At 46.6% G+C, this 21901-nt stretch overlaps 1 protein-coding gene and 1 long non-coding RNA gene across 2 annotated transcripts in view; one reads left to right on the top strand and one right to left on the bottom strand.

The window, feature by feature from the left end:
• Positions 1-597: 597 nt before the first annotated feature.
• LOC135820812 (uncharacterized) lies at positions 598-2414 on the bottom strand. Its single transcript, XR_010554203.1, has 2 exons — positions 2087-2414; positions 598-1523 (listed from the first exon to the last, which is right to left on the bottom strand). It is a non-coding gene; the product is annotated as an uncharacterized LOC135820812 (long non-coding RNA).
• Positions 2415-11071: 8657 nt separating this feature from the next.
• Positions 11072-21901, top strand: part of LOC135821536 (mucin-like protein) — a 20840-nt gene continuing 10010 nt past the window's right edge. Inside the window, exons 1-6 of the mRNA XM_065334534.1 lie at positions 11072-11111; positions 13961-14443; positions 17237-17380; positions 18653-18765; positions 19293-19592; positions 21204-21641. Of these exons, the coding sequence (XP_065190606.1) occupies positions 11072-11111; positions 13961-14443; positions 17237-17380; positions 18653-18765; positions 19293-19592; positions 21204-21641 (1518 nt within the window). The remainder of the gene's footprint in view (positions 11112-13960; positions 14444-17236; positions 17381-18652; positions 18766-19292; positions 19593-21203; positions 21642-21901) is intronic.

The raw sequence follows: 21901 nt of genomic DNA, 5'->3' as shown, positions 1-21901 counted from the left end.
CGTGGGGGGTTATTTAGAAAAGCGATCCTGTCAGCTTTTCTATTATTGTTGTACTCTTGGTTGATAATTTCAGTCCGTGCGCCAGATTCAAAAAAGTCGTCTAAAAGTTGACTTTTCATTTTCCGCACTGGGCAGTTTGCGGGTACTTTTTGAGTCGCATTCTCAATGGTGGACAATTTTGGAAAATGGTTTTGTGTCTATGGCTCGTTTGTTTTGGCATTTCGCTACCTGTGTGGTGAGCCTAAAAATTGCGCTTAGCCGTGGCAACGCAATGGTGTATTCCGTTTTTCAGCCAGATGACTTGTTTCGCTGTGGTCCGGCATCTTCCTAGATTCTCAGCCGTCGTCGAATTTGAGTATTTTCGAAACATTTTTTAGGGTGCAGGCGTGGGGCAAGGCTTTCACTCCCAGCCAATGGCACCATTTGGCATAACTCAGCCCTATGAACACGTCACCAGGCCCTCGTTAGTGTCCAGCCCATATTTCCAAAAAATGGACTGGACTTGATACTTGAGTGTACAGACAGTACATGTACTATGCATTATGCACGTAATGACCGTATGCAATAACTTTCGCAAGCTACACGACAAGGACTCGCTGCAGAATAACATAATGATATTCACACCATATGCCATTGTGGTGCACCGTGATACCAATGAGAGTATATTTATCGGTGATCAATTGCCTACTGGGTCGCTCCGTTGCCGAGAACGTCAACTTTGCGGACTGTGGAATGACCCGCGACACCGCCAACCACCCCTGACACAAAGCCAAATGCTGAAAGAGCTGACTGATACGGTACCTAGCAAGTTAACTGGATAATGCGTATCTTCAACAAAACCAGGACATAAAACAGTGCTATGATAAACTACCTCCAGTCACCGGAAACAAATACAGAGTGCATTACGCATGTGGATAGAGATTGCACTAGTACATGTATAATTGTATACCAATCTTAGAGTAAGAAAACAAGTTATCGGGTCTATACCATCAGAGTTGGCAGCTATATGTATTGGATTCTCCTGGTGTGCAGAATGATGCTGGCGGCGTGGTTCATATCCACTGTTGGCTTGCTGTCGGCAGTACCTTCACTATCTCACGTCTAAGGCATTTTATAGTCTGCATGACTTGGATCACAACGCCATAGTTATCCTCACGAGAATGGTAATAAATCCAGATCACTAAGGCCTTCTTCATTGCAGTTGGCGCAATACGTTCACGGGATCGCGTCTCCGACCTCCAAATTGTAATTATAGCTGGCTAGTCTGTTGTTTATTGGCAGACAAGAATTGCGATGCTTCTTCAAAAGAGGCAGTTTAGCGATGTCTGTCCATGACATATTCCGCATTGCTGTGTGTGGAAGGAAAGGTGCAACAACATTAGATTGCTGCTGGCCATAGACATCAAACTGCAACATCTGGGCTTCAGCTGTCACAGGTCCATTGACAGAGAGACTGCCGCATATTGCACATACTGCAAACTGTTGACTTCATGCCATCGCCTCATGGATCAGAAGTCACCACACTGAAAGAAGAACAGCAGAGGAAAACAGAACTGATGCAGTTAATTGGCAGCAACAAATTTACTCCTTCATTTCATTCGACGAATTTGAGTCGTGCAATGCAAGAAAAAAGTCAGAGAGCAGGATCTAGGAGAGGGCATGCACCAGTGCTGTTGTGCATAATAATTAGATGCTCAGAATTTCACCACAATAATGCACATAATACTGACATATTTACACTATACAACCTAGTAGTCAACAAATTCAGAAAAAAATCTAGTACTTCAGCTGGTGAAATATCCCACCTCTATCCCCTAAGCTCAAATGTCCCTGTAAAATTGATAAAGGATTGGTAGATGCTCACTCGGAGTGGTGTTTGAAAAGTAACACAACAGGTCATGATGATTTAGAGCATGCTCAATTGTCTCTTCTCATAAAATCACAATATTGCCTGTGCGTGGTTTATTTCGGGTGCAATTGTGGGGCACATAGGTATCACTCTAATTTCTCGTGCATTCGAAAGATAAAGCTTTGGTCTATCACCCCACAAAGCGGCTTCAGTGTCCGCGATGGTTAAATGCCTTACCTGGTGTGAAATTGGTGACCATATTCCTCGTTTCAGCAATTACAAAAGTGAGACATTCGTCCTTGGTGGCTGCTCACGAACTGCAAGCTCCAAAATAATTTTCCAGGGTACGGCCATAGGTGTCTACATCACTCCGAGCCATCTCTCCAGTGTAGGAAAGGTCTCCTGACGAGACTAGAAGGGCTCTAAGCAGCAAATTTCATTGAAATATTCACCATTCGGAGATAGGCGAAATCAACAGAAAACAAGCCCGCAGGTGCGGCGCCTTGGAGGCTACGATTCCCGCGAGAAAATGAAAATCGGTCTCTCAAGGGCCTTGGCGCACGGACTGATTTAGAAAAGCGATCCTGTCAGCTTTTCTATTATTGTGTTCACATGGCGCTACCTAACGACACCGCTATTCAGACACGTTGTCTACGTAGCTACGTAAGTTTCTACGTAAGATGCTCGGTACCTGGTCCTGGACCAGGGAGCTACTCCATGGCTCCTACGTACCATCGCGCGGCTGGCTGGCCGCATGCGTGTGCATTGCAGACTTTTTGTTGTTGCCTTTTCGGATGTGCATGCACGAGGAACTTTCTTCTTTGGAACTGCTTCTTGCATGAGCTCTTTCGGATATTTCGTCTCCTGGCCTGGCTCATTTCGTTTCGGCGCTGCTGAGACCTCCTTTCGCGGAATATTACTCAATGACAGGTGAGTTGACCAGTCCCCTTTGATTCATTTGCTTGTGTTGACTCTTTCATTTACGAAAAGTGTGCTGATTTTAGGCGGAATGCAATAAATAATGGAAAAGCTGACAGGATCTCCTTTCTAAATTTAGCTTTTCCGCTGCCGAGGCCTCCTTTTACAGAATACTCAATGACAGGTGATCAATAAGTTGACCAGTTTCCTTCGATTCATTTGCTTATGCTCACCCTTTCATTTACGGAAACGTGTGCTGATTTTATTCGGATTTAGATCCATTTTTATCTCTTTGCCCTTGCCTACAGTGTGCGAAGAACGCGAGTTCACCTTCTTGACGGTAAGGCTTATGTTAGATGTGTTGTCGAAATACTCATATTCATTGCACATTAGTACGTTACAAATAAGGCACTGGTCAGTGGCATACTATCGTTGGCAGTTCCCAATCTGGAGGGAAAGGTTCAAGGACTCATTGACCGAGTTTGCCAAATATATTCGCATATCAGGGAATATCTCCATTGTGGAGAGGTTCAGTAACTTGTTTGCTGCATACGAAAAAAGCCAATGGGTGCAGTCTCGTCTCGTGAAAATCTCGTACTTGTATGATTGGATTTGTTTACTCGAGTCTGGGCTGTTTGATTTGTGAGTACCGCCGAGATTGCACTGCCCCAAATATAATTTCGTGCCGCCAAAGCAAGAATTACGATCTGCAATCTGTTTGTAGTACCTGTAGTACCTGCAAGAATGTGCAGTACATGTATCATACTTTCTCTGTTGCTGTTTCAGTTGCCGTCATGTTGCTAAAGAAAGGTTCAGTAGAGAGGTTCTGCAAAACGAAAATCCGAACGAAGTTTCGCGACAGTCCTTGCGAAAGTGTGTACGAATTTTTGCACGAATTTTGCGTTCTGCACATTTTCGTAGTTTGCGCGGGCCAAGTGTACGTACGCCATGACCCGATCTCACGAAATTTCCTACGACAGTTCATTTCGCGTTCCCTGCAAGTTTCGCGTCCAAAGTTGCGAAAGTTCGTGCGTAGTTTCGCACTTCATGATGTAGAGCGAAAGTTTGTACGCATTTTCGTTCTGCAGAACCTCTCTAGTGACTCTTTTGTTTCATACGAGACGAGTCAATGAGTCGGTGTGGCTTAGAATCTTTCGCTGCAGAAGAAATCTATTCGTATGTCTATTGGAGAAATAATTGTATTCACTGGTTATAAAATACATGTAGGTTAACCCTTTACCAGCAGCCCCATACTTGAATGCGTCAACGTTGACGCATTCGACAGGCATACAAAACCATGCCTGGCATGACGGGAAGCATCAGTCCACGGGGATTTCCCGTGGCCCTCAAACAGCCTAGGCCTGATCCTATCGGTAGCTGAAGAGATCCACGCGTGTCCCATTTGATTTCATTGAGAACTGCGCGATCGAAAACTTACGGAAATACACGCGCGCCGACAATGCCGTCCGCCTCCGTCAAAACATCGTCAGGTGCATTTTCTCTTGCGCAGTGAGTTCCTTTCGTCCTCGGATGACTTCTCCGGCGACGACCTAGCAGTCATTCGCTCTGGGACCGACGACAGATAGATAAATACTTCGTTCCAGCCTCCGATGCAAGCGAATTTCAAATTACGGAGCGGTGCGCACGCCAAGTAAATTCTCACGCAAATATGGGGAGCGCCAGCCGCTGAAGACGGTGTCATCGTGATGTACCTGGAAGAATCTGATGGTGCTTATGGTGGGGAAGCCATGGAGAGCGATCCCTGTGTCGACAGTCTCCCAGAGACGGAATTTTAGCCCATCGACTTTCGACGTACCTGAGTGACGGCAGCGCAGCGCGGCTTGCGTGCGACCTTACGGAGCTTTCCGACAGCGATTCTGGGGCAATGCTGCTCTCATTTGCGAGCGAGGCATGGCCACTGAAGTTTGTGATGGCTATGGCGTTTGTTTCCGCTCCGAAGTCGACTTGTTTTGGCAGTATCATGTCAATGTCGGAACTCTGACGATTTGCATGTGTACAATTTCCGTGTTTAGACGTAGAGATGCCAATTTAGCAGCGTATGTGTGTGGTATGAGAAAATAAATTTTTCCATGGTCAAGAAGTAGTACTAGACTTCCAAGAAAACATAACTTGCACATACAAAATGTGGCCTCGTTGTGAGTTATTGGTATCGTTCTAAATGTTAAGGATTTCATATACAAAAGTAACTTGCCGGTAAAGGGTTAAGACAAACTCACAGAATAAATACCATCGGTCCCTTGGTGTTCGTCCTAAAGAGATTCGACTGAATATCATTCACACTCACCAAAAGATGTGTAAGATTTTATTATCATGGAGTGCCTTGTTTATCTCTCAGTATCAGTACCTCCAACCATAGCCTTGACCCTTTTATCCTCAGGATCAGTGTAGTTGTTGGAACGAGGTGTCGGACTCAGCAATGTATTTGTACATTTTAATACATGTTTATTGTTCCTCCTTTGCTGTGTTGTTTTAGAAAATCGTGGACTGACAGTTTGAAGTCATTGAACTACTTCCAAAAGTTGTATCAACAGGATTACGATTTCAGTGCAATATGATGCTGGATGACCTTATCACGATAACCCATGATTATAAACCATTATAAACACAGAATCAACAAAAACATCTGCGACACGCACCTGGCGCATGGCTACATTTCTCAAATAAATCTGATCGAGGGTGGGGAAATCTGAAAGGCAGTCATGAAATTCTGCAACAGCAACATGCACAGAATGACCTCCGTATAAAAAAGTTTCACCACCACTACTCACATGTTTCCCCGCAGAAGAACATGCATTATGCTAGTGCCATTTTCTGCAAGAAAAGGCTTGGACATCAATGTGTATAATGCGGTATTGATATGATCAAGATCAAGAGTACATAAACCTCTTGATATGATGTGAAGGCAATCATTTACATATTGATATAGGGCATTCCATTGATTGGTGACAGAAAAAAACAAAAGAAATTATAGCAATAAAAACTGCTTTATGGCAGTTTTCTAAAAAAAGTTATTGTGTTCTAGTCCATGGACCCCGTCTAAAAAGTAAGAAATTAACGAAATGTGATAGCTGAAAATTAAAATTTCACACAAAACCTCACAATAATCAAACACAGAATTAAAAGCTGCATGTAGAAGACCTTTTCCCCTCGTGATCCTCTTTCCTATGCATGAGTGTTGCCAATTGTGGGTGCAGTACAAGTTAAAGTTGAAAGCAGCATTTCAAGTGTTGTGATTATTGTGAGGTTTTGTGTGAAATTTTAATTTTCAGCTATCACATTTCGTTAATTTCTTACTTTTTAGACGGGGTCCATGGACTAGAACACAATAACTTTTTTTAGAAAACTGCCATAAAGCAGTTTTTATTGCTATATATAATATGGTGGTAAAGACACACCTGGAAAAATGGCGGTAAACACACGCCTGCCCACACACGCTCTCTAGGCTGCAAAGTTCTGGCACAGAGCTCTCCTTCTCACCACCACCACCATCAGTTCGCGCCTGGCGCCTGGTCGATGCATGGCTGGCGGTATCCGGCATAGCAGGCTGGTACATCAAGTAGCGCATGGCACATAGATGATGACACAGCAACGACATAGCTCGATTGCAACGTAGATCTACGTTTCGTCCCCGCTGGACTCATCAGGCAATCTTCTTCTTAGATGTGTCTTTACCACCATATAACAGGCGTGTGTTTACCGCCATATTGCCAGGTGTGTCTTTACCACCATATTATCAACCATAAGTACTTCACATTTTCATCGTTTTATTGCACATTGTCTCCACAGTTTTACAATACATGAATACAGTGTACACAAATGTCGATCCAGCTTGTATTACTGATTGCGGTTATCAAATTGCTGTCTCCTCGCCGTTTGTTCAAATAATAATAATAATTTCCTATATTGACCTCGTACTCAGTCAATATTAGATACATATACCATAAACCGTTTGAAAATCGTACCCCTGATACGAAAACCGTAGTCGTAGACGACGTATCCAGACCCGGCATGTCGACAAGATACCGGTAGTTGCAGCTTGCAATGGAACGGTAAAAGTTGCTACAGTCTGGAGTTTCATACCTACCAGTAATCATGGTAGATCTACGAGTCGTAATCCTGAAATAAAGCGGACATCCGGGTGCGGGGCTTTTGGAACCATAGCCGCAATGCATTTTTCGATACGAGGGTGTTCTATCCCCACGCAGCGAGCTATCGGTCCCAGCCCATTGCATCTATTTATCGCAAGTTGGAAGGTGCCAAGAAGCGGGAGTATGGCGAAAGAGTTAACCAAGTTGAACATGGCTCGTTCACACCACTGGTCTTCTCCTCTTGCGGCGGAATGGGTCCAGAGGCAAACATCGTCGTCAAGCGGATTGCTGATGCTCTGGCTTCTAAGCGCAAGGAGAGCTACAGCAAAGTCGTTTGCTGGATGCGCTGCTGCTTGGCTTTCTCTCTTGCTAGGTCTGCGATCCGGTGCGTTCGAGGATCACGCTCCGTTCGCCGCCGTCACGTCAACCTTGTGCCTGTCGACCTCGTCCAGGCTGAGGCTCGCCTTGCTAGGCATTAGACTGTCTTCACAGCCATTTTAGCTCCCTCCTTATTGGACTGTTTTCACAGCCATTGTAGCTTCCTCCGTATAAGACTGTTATCACAGCCATTTCATTTCAGCTCATTTTCTCTCGGTACTACAGACAGTACACAGTAAGCTGTTGACCTTGCACTTGTGTTTATTTTGCCCGTACAAGAGGCTTGGAATCGTTTAAAAAAAATAAAAATAAAATAAATAACCGCAATCAGTAATACAAGCTGGATCGACATTTGTGTACACTGTAGTCATGTATTGTAAAACTGTGGAGACAATGTGCAATAAAACGATGAAAAATGTGAAGAAATTGTGTAGAGAAAGGAAGGGATTCAAACAAGTTTTCGTACAACACTCATGAGGAATCTTCGTTGTACTAAAGGACACTGAAAACAAAATTGAACTATTATAGAAAATCTAAGTTAGAGAAATAACACTACTATTATAAGAACAACAGCAGTGAAATTTACAAGTGCGAATTAACAATGAAAGCGAGAGCAATAACGAATGTGTGTACTAACACTAAACTTGCAACTGAAAAGTGAACAAAGAAGAGAAAGAAAGAAGGAAGGACAAAGTGATAACAAATAACAGCAGTACATTACACCTAGAACATTAACGGCCAAGCTTGGCCGCACCAAACATGACACTTTACTTGAACAATTTCAACCCAATTATACTATCTTTCTGTACACACAAATTAGGCTTATACAGACGCTGACAGATGGCTTCCAAAACCTTTAACTGTAGTCCATAACCATGACGACCACGGCACAATACAGTGAATGAAGAGTCGGAATACGAAATGCAACAATCAGGACAAGCCAACAGATGATTGTACACTGAAGACTTGCTACCACGAAACCTACGCACAACGCTAACATTCTCACCGGCACTCTCACGATCACTACAATCGTCGCTCTCCGACGATGAATACAGTGTACACAAATGTCGATCCAGCTTGTATTACTGATTGCGGTTATCAAATTGTTGTCTCCTCGCCGTTTGTTCAAATAAATAAATAAAATAAAGATTATACCAGGGAGTCGTAAAATACCGGTATTTTACGACTCCCTGGATTATATCATCGCTGACATCAGTCGCGTCGGCGTCGCAGGCTCGCATGCGCCCAGCTTCAACGAGGTGCGGCAGCGGGCAAGCACCCGGGACAAGAGGATGAACTCCGAACTCTGCACCCCGTATACAGTTCAAACACCAAAAAACAATTCCAACGAAACGAGCAGGTCGTGCCGAACACAAGTACATAACAAGGCTCAAGTGAAATGCAAGTTATTTGATGTTGGACATTGGTCGTTGCCGACTCGATTTCAAGCCCGAAATCCAATGCAGCCTGCCACCCGGAGCAGAACATGTTAGTGATTTTGTGGAAGTGCCCAAGAAGCCGCTACGGAATGCAACTGGTAAGAGACTCCTGGGAGGTTGTGTTAGTTTTGGAATGTGCGGCCGATTCGAGCTTGATACACGTTTCCCACTTTTCGCGGAGCTAAATTTGCCGCACATCCCATAAATGGAACTGTTTGCTGTGTTGAAAATGGACCGACACTCGACGAAGATGGCATCAATGTGCAAAAAGGGCTTATGTGTGCTTGCTTGTGTACGCTGAGATGCGGATGCCGCTGTGCTCATGACAGTACGTACAGATACAGGACACGGTTCATGCACCGACCCATAATACTTGCCGGTACTGCACTGGCACATTTACACCGTAATCATACACTGTACATTACTATGCCCGGTCAGCGCCTTGTGAGGGCTGAACGCCTTGGACTAAGTCTGTCTGTACTGTCGATGTCCGTGTAAAAGTACTGTACACTGTATTCACACTGTTGGGAGAATCATCACAAAACATACAGATCATCCATTTTCATGCTCAGCCAAGTAACGACTTGAAGCGATTTTTTTATACTAGGTGCACATCCCTACAAAGTAATAGGGGTAATAAAAGAGACAAAGATAAAATACAAAGACAACAAAGGAGTACTTGTAGTAGGTGCTACAAGAGCTATGCTGGTCAGGCGCAGTGCACTCCTCCGACCATTCCGGTCTAGTAATCAACATGGACTGTGCGGGCCAAGAACTTGATGGAGGAGGGCGTAGAGGGAGGGTGGCCATCATCAAGCGAGGTACAGCAGAGACATCAGACACGCTACGGAGAGAGGGGGGGGGGGGGGTATCATCAAGCGAGGGACATCAGACATGCTACGGAGGGGGGGGGGGGAGGCATCATCAAGCGAGGGACAGCAGGGACATCACATCAGACACGCTACGGAGGGGGGGGGGGCATCATCAAACGAGAGACAGCAGGTACATCACATCAGACACGCTACGGAGGGGGGGGGGGGGCATCATCAAGCGAGAGACAGCAGGGACATCACATCAGACACGCTACGGAGGGGGGGGGGGGGGCATCATCAAGCGAGGGACAGCAGGGACATCAGACACGCTACGGAGGGGGGGGGGGGCATCATCAAGCGAGGGACAGCAGGGACATCACATCAGACACGCTACGGAGGGGGGGGGGGCATCATCAAGCGAGGGACAGCAGGGACATCAGACATGCATGCTACGGAGGGGGGGGGGGGGGCATCAGACACGCTACTGAGGGGGTCACTACGGTATTGACTGTACATGTACTGTAAAAGCAGAAATTTTCGGTGGTGCAATTTTTTCGGTATTCTCCAAAATCGGTGGTTCGGTGGAGGGAACATTTTCAGTAAACCCGTTTTCCAGGTAAGTGTACTAGTACTAGTAGCGTTTTATTTCAGGTAAAAATTGTCGGCACCAAAGTTACCGAATAAACACCACCGAAAATTTCTGCTTTTACAGTACCACCACTATTTGGCGCGCGTACCCTTTGAAGCAATACTGATTTGGGCTTTATATTTCGAAAAAATTCCAGCGGACCCCACAAAATTTTGTACTTCATTTGGCTGACTGTACTACCCTGAAATGCCTTTCGATGGCCCCTGTTCACCTGTTCAGCCAGACTTGACAGATGAATGCTGACTGTAGGAGCAATGCTCTCGCGTGTACCTGGGCCGGGTCCTTCGGCTTTGGACATCCATCAACCCGTGGGCACAGCCTCTGGGTCACCCAGATAGAGGTATTATTGTAATCCAGGCGTTTTGTAATTGACCAGGAGTGTTACTTTCATCTTTGGGGACCCGGAGTGTTACTTTCATCTTTGGGGACCAGGAGTGTTACTTTCATCTTTGGGGACCCGGAGTGTTACTTTCATCTTTGGGGACCAGGAGTGTTACTTTCATCTTTGGGGACTGAAATCGTGGGAAGTCCCCGGCAGGGTTCACTTCGATTTCGATGCACACCTTGTTGGTGGGTTCAACTGTGTGTGTGTGTGTGTGTGTGTGTGTGTGTGTGTGTATGTGTGTGTGTGTGTGTGTGTGTGTGTGTGTGTGTGTGTGTGTGTGTGTGTGTGTGTGTGGCTTAAAATTAGTGGCGGTCAGCCTTGCAAGCTGTTGAATTTGGGTAATCCCAGCACAAGTTGCTATGTCTAACATAGCTGTTTGCTATCATCGCTTCCGCGATGGGCATGTCTGAGGTCTGAGGTGTGTGTGTGTGTGTGTGTGTATGTGTGTGTGTGTGTGTATGTGTACATGTGTGTGTGTGTGCGTGTGTGTGTGTGTGTACATTATGTCTGACAGGCTGTTCTGGGGATCCTGATGGCCATGTTTGCTGGTGTGTCCGTTGCCAATCATATCGGTGAGTAATTGTTATTAGAGTCCATTCATCGGAAACAGTCCCGCTGGCTTTTGAAAGTCGGATTTGGGCCGAATTGAGGATCAAAAACCCACTTTAAATCTCAAAATTCTGGGTTTTGGATCTGCTTCTCTATACATTTTGCCAGGGCATACCTGTCCTAATTTTGCAAAACCTGGCTGAATTTCTATTTCCCTGTTTTTGGACTTTTGTGGCCTGAAATGTGGCCAGGAGTACTTGCACGGGTCACACAATGCAGAGTGTAATGTTGTTTTCACGATATCTACAACTATGTGCGGGAGACACCAAAAAGTTAGGGTGCCAGTTTCCAATGACGCTCTTAGCAAAAAACGTTATGTTGTAACGATATTACCGTAAGGGGGAAAATACCGTGATTTGGGTTCGACCTTTAGCAAGATGCACGCTATTTTTAGTACGCTGTGGCCACGAGAATAGCTTTTATTTCGTGCGGTACAACCATCTATGTCACCATATACGCGATACAAGGTGAAATGCGTACGGACTATGCAATATTTGGCCAAAACACGTACCTTTGGTCACAACGATAAATCAGCCCCCATAACGTTTTTACGCTGCAGCTTCAACGCTATTTGGGAGATCAAGGTACGAGTACTGTAAAAATAGTGTTACTGTTGCTTGCTAAGGGTGTCTATTGTCACGTACCGACCGGAGTTGAGACTACAGTCAACTTCACGTATAACGACACCCGGCGGGGCGTCAGAAAAGTGTCCTTATTCGCGAAGTGTCCTCGTACCCGAAGTCTCAATATACGTATTACAGTTAGATGAGACTTTTCTCTGGGCATGGAAAATCTGTCGTCATTCGCGAACTGTCGTTATATCCGCAGTCTTTATTAGCGAAGTTGACAGGACTGTGTAAGTACAAATTTTCGTTCACGAAATCTTTCGTTAGATCACTCCACCAGCAGGCTTGTTACGTACTGAATTTCGTTTTTGGTCGAGGCCTGTCCCCCTGAACGTTCAGAAAACAACGTTAGTTTGGTACAAACTTTAGTTATTTCGTGCCCCCTAACGAATATAGTGAAAGTTAATTCCAAACGAAAATTTGTACTTTAACATACAGTAGGTGACAGTAGAGCTAATAATGAAACTATTACTTGGAGCACCTTTGGCCAAACCGCACGCTTTGAACAAGCAATATGTCGTCGGGGGTTCTCAGTCGGCAGAACATCATACTCTTAATCTCAGGGTCGTGGGTTGGAGCCAATTGATGAAAGACAAGATTACGCACGTTATACTGTAACCGAATCCTGCGCATGCACGCCGTGGCGCAAGCTATGCAGTCCGCTATGCAGTCCGAACGGACCGCGCGCGAGCGCGCGGTCCGTTCGGACACAACTCCAAAAGGGGACCTCCGGTAGAGGGCACAAACAACAGAGACATCTGGACTGCAAAATTCACCCTGTGATGTCATGTACAAAATTCGGGATTGTACTAGCCAGTGATCACCATGGCTACAGTTGTAGGCATCTACCGGTAGTTCCATTCAAATCACGCTTATACTGAGCTTTTCGTGTCTGGCAATTCTTGAATCGATTTAAACAGTGCTAGGTTTTTCAATGCGTATGACGGTATGCAAGCGCACAAGGAAAGACAGGTTCAGCAGGCCAGTCGCACCGTCTTTGGAGGTGGGGCGGCCATGGAAGGGGGTTCCGGGGTCCTCCCCTGGAAAAATTTCAAAAATTGAAGCCAAATGCAAGCATTTCCGGGCACTTGGTGCCATTTCAGTGTAACTACAACGAAAGACTTTTTGATTCTGCAACAAACCAAGAAGACGCTACGATCGGAGACAAGGGTTCTTCATTATTCTCCCCAGGGAAAAAATTTCAAAAACTTAAGCCAATTGCAAGCATTTTTCAGGCATTTGGTGCCATTTCAGTGTAACTAATAATATAATATTCGCGGGATCCGCGTCGGCATCGCTTGAATGTTCAGAAACACACAAACTAGCTTTCGCATCCGCAGGCCACCACTATGCCTGTTAACCTTAGTGGCGAATGCAGACCTCACAAGTGAGTCAGGGGAGAGGAGGTGAGTCTCTCAACCAATCGGGCGTGTAAGGGCCCATAACCCTGTAAACTGCATCCTTGCTATTCTCACTCCGAGCTGTGAGTACCAAGGTGACCGTGGGTGTCGGCGCGTTCAACACGCGTAAAAAGTCTTTTTACACGCTCCCTGCTACCAGCGCGGGTCTTGAACTCGGGACCTCATGATTCGCAGGCAGGCCTGCAAACCAATCAGCCATATGCATTGACTTTTTTGATTTACAAGGATTCTTCATAATTTGCCACGTAACGTCGTTTGAGCTGAGCTGCGATCATCGCGCTTTGTTGCAGTGTGCTAAAAAAAACGCCAAAAAAGTGGGGCGGCTTCAGCTGGCCCACTTTTTCGGCGTTTTAATACTAGTCCACTTTCTTCCACCGTGCCGGCCTTTTGTGGTTCTTGTGATCTCTTGTATTTCTGTTTTGCCGTCTCCTCTTCATTCGCTTCTCTATACAGTGGTGACATTGTCATTAGGTCATTTGCCTATTCTGGTTGCCACTCTAAATCAATACGAATACAATACAAGCACAGTTGCGCTCACTGAAATCCCACCCAATATGCAAAGCTGGCACCCTTAACTTCCACGGCCCATGACGCCCTGGCAGTGGAATGAATGCGGCTGGACGTACATATGTACACCCACAATGATGCAATGGGAACCGGTCCAGGGCGCCAGCTTTGCACTTTGGGTCGGATTTCAGTGAGCGCAACTGTGTGTGTGTTTTTTGTGTGCATGTTCTTGCCTCACCTTGATTGCCCTTGCGACAGTGTGCGGTGAAGGGCTGCGCTACGACTCGAGTGGATCCTACTGCGTACCATGCGACTGCAGTCTTCACGGCACCGCCCAGTGCGTGCCCGCTAGCGGCGAATGCGTGTGCAACAGGCACAACGCGGGTCGGCACTGCCACACCTGCGACGACGGCTACTTCAAACCGGCCGGTAACCACTCGAACTGCGTGCAGTGTACGTGCAGCAGCGCGACCGCCTCCACCGGAGCCTGCGACGCGACGACCGGCGCGTGTACGTGTCGTCATGGTTACCGCGGAGACCGATGCGAGGCGTGCGCGCTCGGCTTCCGTCGTCACGGCGACGAGTGTCGTCCCTGCGGGTGCGACGGTATTGGTGCCGGCGCGACGGACGAGTGCCACCCGGCTACGGGTCAGTGTACCTGTCGCCGTGGTTACTTGGGCACGTCATGTGATCAATGTGCCACCGGGTATCATCGTCCGGTGGGTACACCACAGTGCGTAGGTAAGTTATACTGTAGAATGATGTTGTGGAACCCACGTTCAACCACCCAGCACTAACGCAACACTTTGGATTTAGCGAACGAGTTATATTTACAAGTGAGTTGGGGGGAGACATAGAACCAGACTGAACTAACACTGAACTAAAGATCGACTGACTAACTGAAAGAAGAACGTGCAATATAAGAAAGAAGTCCAGCTACAGCGTTAGCGGACAAACTAAGAAACTGAAAGGCAGCAAAGACAATGGAAGGTACGCATCACTAGTCCCATTGTTGTTGCAACATGCATGCAGATCATATCTATCATGTAGCAGTAAAGCTAAACCGAACCAAACCATTCGCGCGACACGGTTGGTCAATCAGACCGCGGACCAGTCGTGCCCTTCTGGCGACATGACATACCGTATATTCTCTATTATAAGCGCCGTGCTTATATTTTTTCAACACCCCTCTACCCTATTCTTATCAACCACTACACCACACCGCTGAGCTCTCCGGCCGACCTCAACACGTTGCCACAGCACACCATCAGCAAAACGACACTTCAGTTGGTACTCTGCTCCTTCAGACAGCAGCTGTTTTGATCATCAGGATCTCGTCAGTGAAGGTTGATAATGAAGAATGGCTAACAGATAGTGAACTTCACCCTTTTGTAACAAAAAAGGGGGAAACATAATGGCGCATCTTAGGCGCAAAAAGGGGGAAAACATAATGGCGCATCTTAGGCGCGAAGATTAAGGCTAAGCAAAGGCGATACTGATAGACTACAATGAGGATACTAGTAATATAAAGGGTGTTAGTGAGAGTACAGTCATGTAGTGATAGCCAGGTGTGACTTTGATAGATGGCACAGCATAGCACGGCGAGTAGCAACGCGAGAGGCCCCTGGGGCATTCACTCCGTCCACTCACTCACCACACAGCACAGCACCTCACCATTGTCACGTCACAGCCATTCTTCAGTTGCCATGATAATGCCGTAGCTTAGCAATGAAGTGACGAAGTGACAAACACATGCTCACAAAGTATCATTCGAGAGGCCCATGAGGCATTCGCTCTTGACACTGCGCTACCCCTCTTGATCACCCCTCTACCCCGCGCTTATATTGGAGACTGCGCTTATATTTTTTCAACTAATACAATCCCGGAGCAAGAAGAAATACATGCTAGATCATCATGCATGCAGCATTGATTTCCACCAAGACCGTGCTAATAATAGAGACCATGCTTATAATGTTTCGAAAGGTGCTCACAGTGTGCTAGTATTAGAGGCTTTGCTAGTAATGGAGACCTGTGCTTATAAAACAGAGGTTCCAGGCTGTCCAACAGAGTGCTCAATACCGAGAGGTAGAGCTGGTTCAAACAATAGGAGGACAGTTTTCTGATGATCGCTTAGTGCGTGAAACTTGGAGTAAAAACACTTTCTCTGTCCTCCTATTGTTTGAGACCTGTGCCTATAATAGAGAATATACGGTATGCAGCGCAGCTAAGCAAGGTCACTGCAACCAGACAGCGGCTAGCCCTAATTGGGCCTAAAGCAAGAAGTGAACTGTACGTGAAAGCAAGAAGTGAACTGTACGTAGCTAGCACATGCACGACATGAGAGGTGTACACACAGACCGGAGGCGCGCGCATGGGTGAGCGTGTCCACAGCATGCATAGCAACATACATAGTGAAACAAGAGTCATAAGGCACCTAACATAGCAGTTCATAACAAGGGAGTAGTAAAATAACAGCATTTTACTACTCCCTGGATATATCGTAAAGTCGCGGATAAAAGCCGGGTTTGCATACAAGCACATCGCGGATAGAAGTCTGAAAATCAAACGGGTCAAATGCACATAAGCCTGTCGCGCGCAGAAGCCTGGCTTCTATGCAAGCGCGGATCGGGTAGGTCAAGAGTGCGTGCGCTATGTACGGTGCATAGTAAAACTGCCGCCATACCGGTAGTCAGTGGTAGATCTACGCATGTCGCGCGTAGCAAAAATATCGGTGGTAAGCCTGGCTTTTATCCGCGACTTTACGGTAGGCATTACATGTACTCTAGATTCAGAAAATTTCATTGCTCAAAATTTTTGGCATGAGGGCAAAAAGGCCAGGTTAGGGGGAAAGTACCGAAAATAAAGGTACACCGTAAATTTGTGAAATTACAGAAGAAGCATGAGTGTTACCGTAAAATCCCGCCAGAGAGCCCCTACCTCCGCGGCTCTTCGAGTAGGTCCAGGTGGGAGGGGGGGGGGGGGGGGGTCCGAGGGGCGGATGGGTGAGTCCTACTTGCCGCATTCAGTACTACATGAAAAGTACTCACCCTACGAAACTTTGCGTGCATTTCGTACACAGACCAAAGGTCAAGAGCAGGGAGTCGTACAGACCCGTCCAAACCCAGGGTTTGTCCGATCCCCTGGTCAAGAGGGTGGGAACAGTTGCGTACATTTTCAACTGGGTTGAGCACCCGTCTGCAGTACAGTACGTCATCACATTCGTATGAGGATACAATAAATCACTTCCCTGCCAAGCAGTCAGGAAGGGGCGCATGGAAAGACAGGGCGCTCTGGCAGGATTTTACGGTATAAGAATGTGGTATAGACAGGTTAAGCAGACATATCCTTTTATGACTTACAAACTCTCATATTCAGGATGATAATCAACAGCCTTCGACCACTTTGTCATTCAATATCACTTCTAGGCTCCTCTCGACGTGCACCGTTGTGTGTATGTGTTTGTGTGTGTGTCTGCATGTGCATGTGTGTGTGTGTGTGTGCGCGTGTGTGCGTGTGTGTGTGTGTGTGTGATAGCATGCAATTGCTCACAGTCCGGATCACTCAGCGCATGGTGCCACAGCACCGGTGTGTGTCTCTGTCGCCCGGGCACCGTCGGCAGCAAGTGCAACGCGTGCGCCTCGCCCGCTAGCCAGTTCTTGTCCGCCCACGGCTGCCAAGGTAACTTTCTGCCCCGGGTGTTTTAAAGATTGCATGGTCCTCTGCCCCTGATCCTGTGAGTAGCATGCCTGGTCCTGTGAGTAGCATGCCTGATCCTGTGAGTAGCATGCCTGATCCTGTGAGTAGCATGCCTGATCCTGTGAGTAGCATGCCTGGTCCTGTGAGTAGCATGCCTGATCCTGTGAGTAGCATGCCTGATCCTGTGAGTAGCATGCCTGATCCTGTGAGTAGCATGCCTGATCCTGTGAGTAGCATGCTGGATACTGTTGCGCTGGATAATTTAAAACTAGGGCTGAAGTGATCGTGGGTTTTCACCTAGCATTAATTTCTAGCTTAGCGATTGATTAGTCGATCATAATCGTTAGCAAACAGTGGCAGAATTGTTTGGCGAAAATTACTCTGTTTCAACAAGCTATGTCTTCATAATACCAAAAAACTTGAAATGATCTGCATTCGTGAAAGGGTAACTCCAAAACATGGCAGTGTTGAAGTCATTTGAGCCTCACAATATGAACGTTTCCCCTGGCAACTGCATGCTCACAGGGGCAACTGATTCAAACTTCACAAAAACGAGGGGTTTCAGTACATTTCGGACTCAAAATCCCTAATGAGTAATCTGTGGTGTAACGATTACTTGATTTGAAACTCGGATGTTGAGCCATAAATAAATGTAGAAAGGAAAAGGACATAAGGATACGAGTTAAGAGTAGCTCTCCATCACTGCAACATGATACTATATACAGTGCCTAGTTGTTGCACTTTCTGACTGTATATAGTATCCAGTTACAGTGATGGAGAGTTACTCTTAACTCGATTACTTGATTGTTAAGGAATTATCAATCGATTACCGAGCACTAGTAAGTAATTGGTATAATCGTTTTAGCTCTATTTAAAACTGCATGGTTGTTTGCCTGATTATGTGAGGGGCGGGCTGCAGAGTGGGTTGCACCCCAACTCTAGGTCCGACAGGGGTAAACCATCCCGAATCTGGATATGACCCAGGGTGGAACTTGGATCGCTACCGGACACACCTCGACCTCTATTAGGGGTGCAAGCGCCACAGCACCCCTAGTCAGCTCGCGGCCGAACGGGGATTTAGTCCTGGGAGGCTGAAATTGAAACGCACCGAGAATATGTAGACTGACAGTAACACATTTCCTGTAGATGTGCAGTGTTTTGTGGACTGGGTGTTTTCTACCTGACTCGTATCCCCATGGCAACAAAGCTTCAAGAAGAGTCAGCCATTCTCTGGTCTTGTTCTTTTTGTTGTAGATTTGTCACAGTCTCTCATCGTAGCTGCCGGAGAAACATTTGGGGAGCAAACGGTACAGTTCCCTGGTGGCGTTGCTTTCGGTTCTCGAAGTCAGCGATACGACAGTCTTGAGGTATGGGTAGGTATGGGTAATACTCCAATTTCACTTCAAGATGCCAGTGCATCTAGTGTCTGCTTTTATCAAAGCAGCATGCTGTCTATACTCTTACTGGTTACCCCAGCAAGTGTAGGGTGTGCATAGGTGACTGTCTTGGCCGTCCTATTCCGATGTACTCCATGTGGTGTAGACCAGGTGTGCATTGGGAGGTCGATTCACATGGCTTCGCCAGTTGTGTGGATTAGACAGGTATCTGGCGCTTGTCTTGCTCTGTTTCAATCAGAATCAGATCCGCTACCGTTGCTATAAAGAGAAAATCCGTGGGTGTACATCCAGTGCATTTGCGGATTTGCGTGCTTCTCTTGCGACGGGCGTATACATGGTACACTGTGTGTGTGTGTGTGTGTGTGTGTGTGTGTGTGTGTATGTGTATGTGTGTGTGTGTGTGTGTGTGTGTGTGTGTGTGGCTGTTTGTCTGTCTGTCTATGTGTGCACGTGCATGCGTATGTGTGTTTGTGTGCCTGCATGTCTTATTTTGCCAGATTAGACGCAATGGATTCATGACCTTCACTTCACAAGATGGCCGACGGGTCAGGCCAAATCTGCCGGAATCGTCCGCTGTGATTGCACCATTCTGGCTGGATGCCGACGATATCTCATCCTCCAGCGCACTGGGTACCATTTCCGTAGCAACAGTGAACAGCTCGGCTCAGCCAGACATATTGAAGAGCATTGTTCACATGGTGCTGAACTCCTCAAGGCCACCTATTGGTGATTTTCACCCCGTGCAAGCACTTGTTGTGACCTGGAAGGACATCCCTGCTGCCCAGCAGCCGAGCAAGGTATGCGTGTGTATGTGGGGCGGGGTTGTGGGTGTGTGTGTGTGTGTGTGTGTTGTGAGTACAGTCAACTTGGCTAATAACGACTGCGGATATAACGACAATTCGCGAATAACGGCCGAATTTCCATGCCCGGAGCAAAGTCCCATCTAACTACATGCATTTAACTTCGGATATAACGACTATCTGAATAACGACAATTCGCGAATAGCGACATGCTTTTAGTGCCCCCAGGTCATATTCACTGCTTGAATAACGACTTTCTGGGCTTTTGACAGCTATTTCAAGTACCTGTCAGTCAAGTACATGTACCTGTCATGCAGAAGTACCAGAACATAGCTATGGTGATGGATAAAGAAAAGAAAATGCAGCCAAGGGAGGGGGGGGGGGGCTTTTTCTTCCTTTATATTTTGCTTCAAAAGTGTTGGATTTACACGCACACCTACATGTACATGCATGTAGTTGTACATGATTGTACAGTAATTTTTGTGCACCCGCACATGTTGTCCAGGCGTCAGGGGCCCAGCCTCCCTGCCCATCCGACCCGCCACACACAACAACGAAACTGAACTAAGAGTTCTACATAATTTCTTGACAAGACGGAGACGGACAGACAAGAAGACCGGACACGACGAGGTAAACTGATAACTGAAGAAAAAGACTAACATTATGCCATTTATGGCAGCATATGAGCATGCGCAAACAAAACATAACTCAGGACAATGACGTAACCGTTACTTGGTTCATGTACAAACTATACATGCAACCAAAACCCAGACAACAGAGTCAAAAGTAGAACGCAAAACAAACCAAAATTAACCAAAGGACCACAACAAAAATGAGCCATGAAAAGTCTTTCTACCGATACACAACAGTAATCATCATACATGTACACGTGTACATGTACATGTCTCTGGCCCTGTAGATGGCTCAAAAAGGCATATTTTTCAATTGATTTCCCTTGCATATTGAATTTTTAGTTCCTTTCAACTGCGATATGAAAATAAAGTACACATTGACATAGAGCAAGAAAAGAGCTTGATTTTGATATGCATGTCATACTATACAAAATATGGGTTCACATACATTCAAATGGGACTTCGGTTATAAGGACACTTCGCGAATAAGGACACTTTTCTGATGCCCCGCCGAATGTCGTTATTCGCGAAGTTGACTGATGTGTGAGTATGTGTTGTGAGTATGTGTGAGTATGTGTTTGTGTGTGTGTGTGTATTCGTGTGTTGTTGTGGGTGTGCAAGGGTGCGTTTGTGGGTGTGTTCGTGGGTGTGTTCGTGGGTGTGTACAGTATTTGTGTGTGTGTGTGTGTGTGTGTGTGTGTGTGTGTGTGTGTGTGTGTGTGTGTGCGCGCGCGCGTGGGCGTGCGTGTGTGTACATACATTCAGACCCGACCTCTCTCGCACACATACATTTCGTTTGAACATTTTCGGCTTCACAGTGCTCAAAATGTATGCCCGTTTGTATGTGCGTGCATGTGTATGTCTCTGCATGTATGTGTGCATGTGTATGTCCCTGCATGCCTCTGTGTGTATGTCTCTGTGTCTCTGTGTGCCTCTGTGTGTATGTGTGCCTTGTCTGCTTGATTCTTGCAAGCAGAAGAACACCTTCCAAGCAGTCCTGGTGAGCGACGACTGCCCGCGGCACTCTCTGTTCTGCCAGTCGTACGCCGTGTTCCTCTACCCGGAGGACGGCATCACCTACACAGAGACTCACGGCCATGCCGCCATATTTGGGAGCACGGCATCACCCGGCCAACCTCTCTCGACCGTCAACGCCGCAACTGTTTCCAGCAATGCCAGCACGGTCGTGTTCAAACTCACCCCGGATGGTGAGCATGCTCGGAACGTGATGGCATGCGACGGACTCGAAGCGGTGCCAGAATCACACCACAGCGCCGTTCGCCTCTTCTGCCCACTAACTGCCAGCGCTGTAGCGGTGTTCCCCGTGTTTGTAGCGTACACACGTGCTAACGTTAGCGCTCGCTGTTTCCGCTCCCGTACAGCCTTGTCCGGACCGGCACAGAATACAACTACGGTGAGCAGTTGGTGTGGAGCAGGGAGTAGGAAAATACCGGTATTTTACTACTCCCTGGTGTGGTGGATTTTACTTTACATATGCAGTGGAACTTACCTTAGTACATATTCCTGATAATACGTACTATTGCTTAGTACATACTCCTGATAATACATACTATTGCTTAGTACATACTCTCATAATACATGCTCTTGCTTAGAGTGGACATGTAAAGGCAGAAATTTCCGGTGGTGTTTTATTTTCGGTAACTTCGGTGCCGA

This window comes from Sycon ciliatum, chromosome 7, assembly GCF_964019385.1.
Source record: "Sycon ciliatum chromosome 7, ocSycCili1.1, whole genome shotgun sequence".
Lineage (NCBI taxonomy): Eukaryota > Metazoa > Porifera > Calcarea > Leucosolenida > Sycettidae > Sycon > Sycon ciliatum.
The sequence above is the reverse complement of the archived record's forward strand: the minus strand, read 5'-3'. Positions and strand labels throughout refer to the sequence as shown.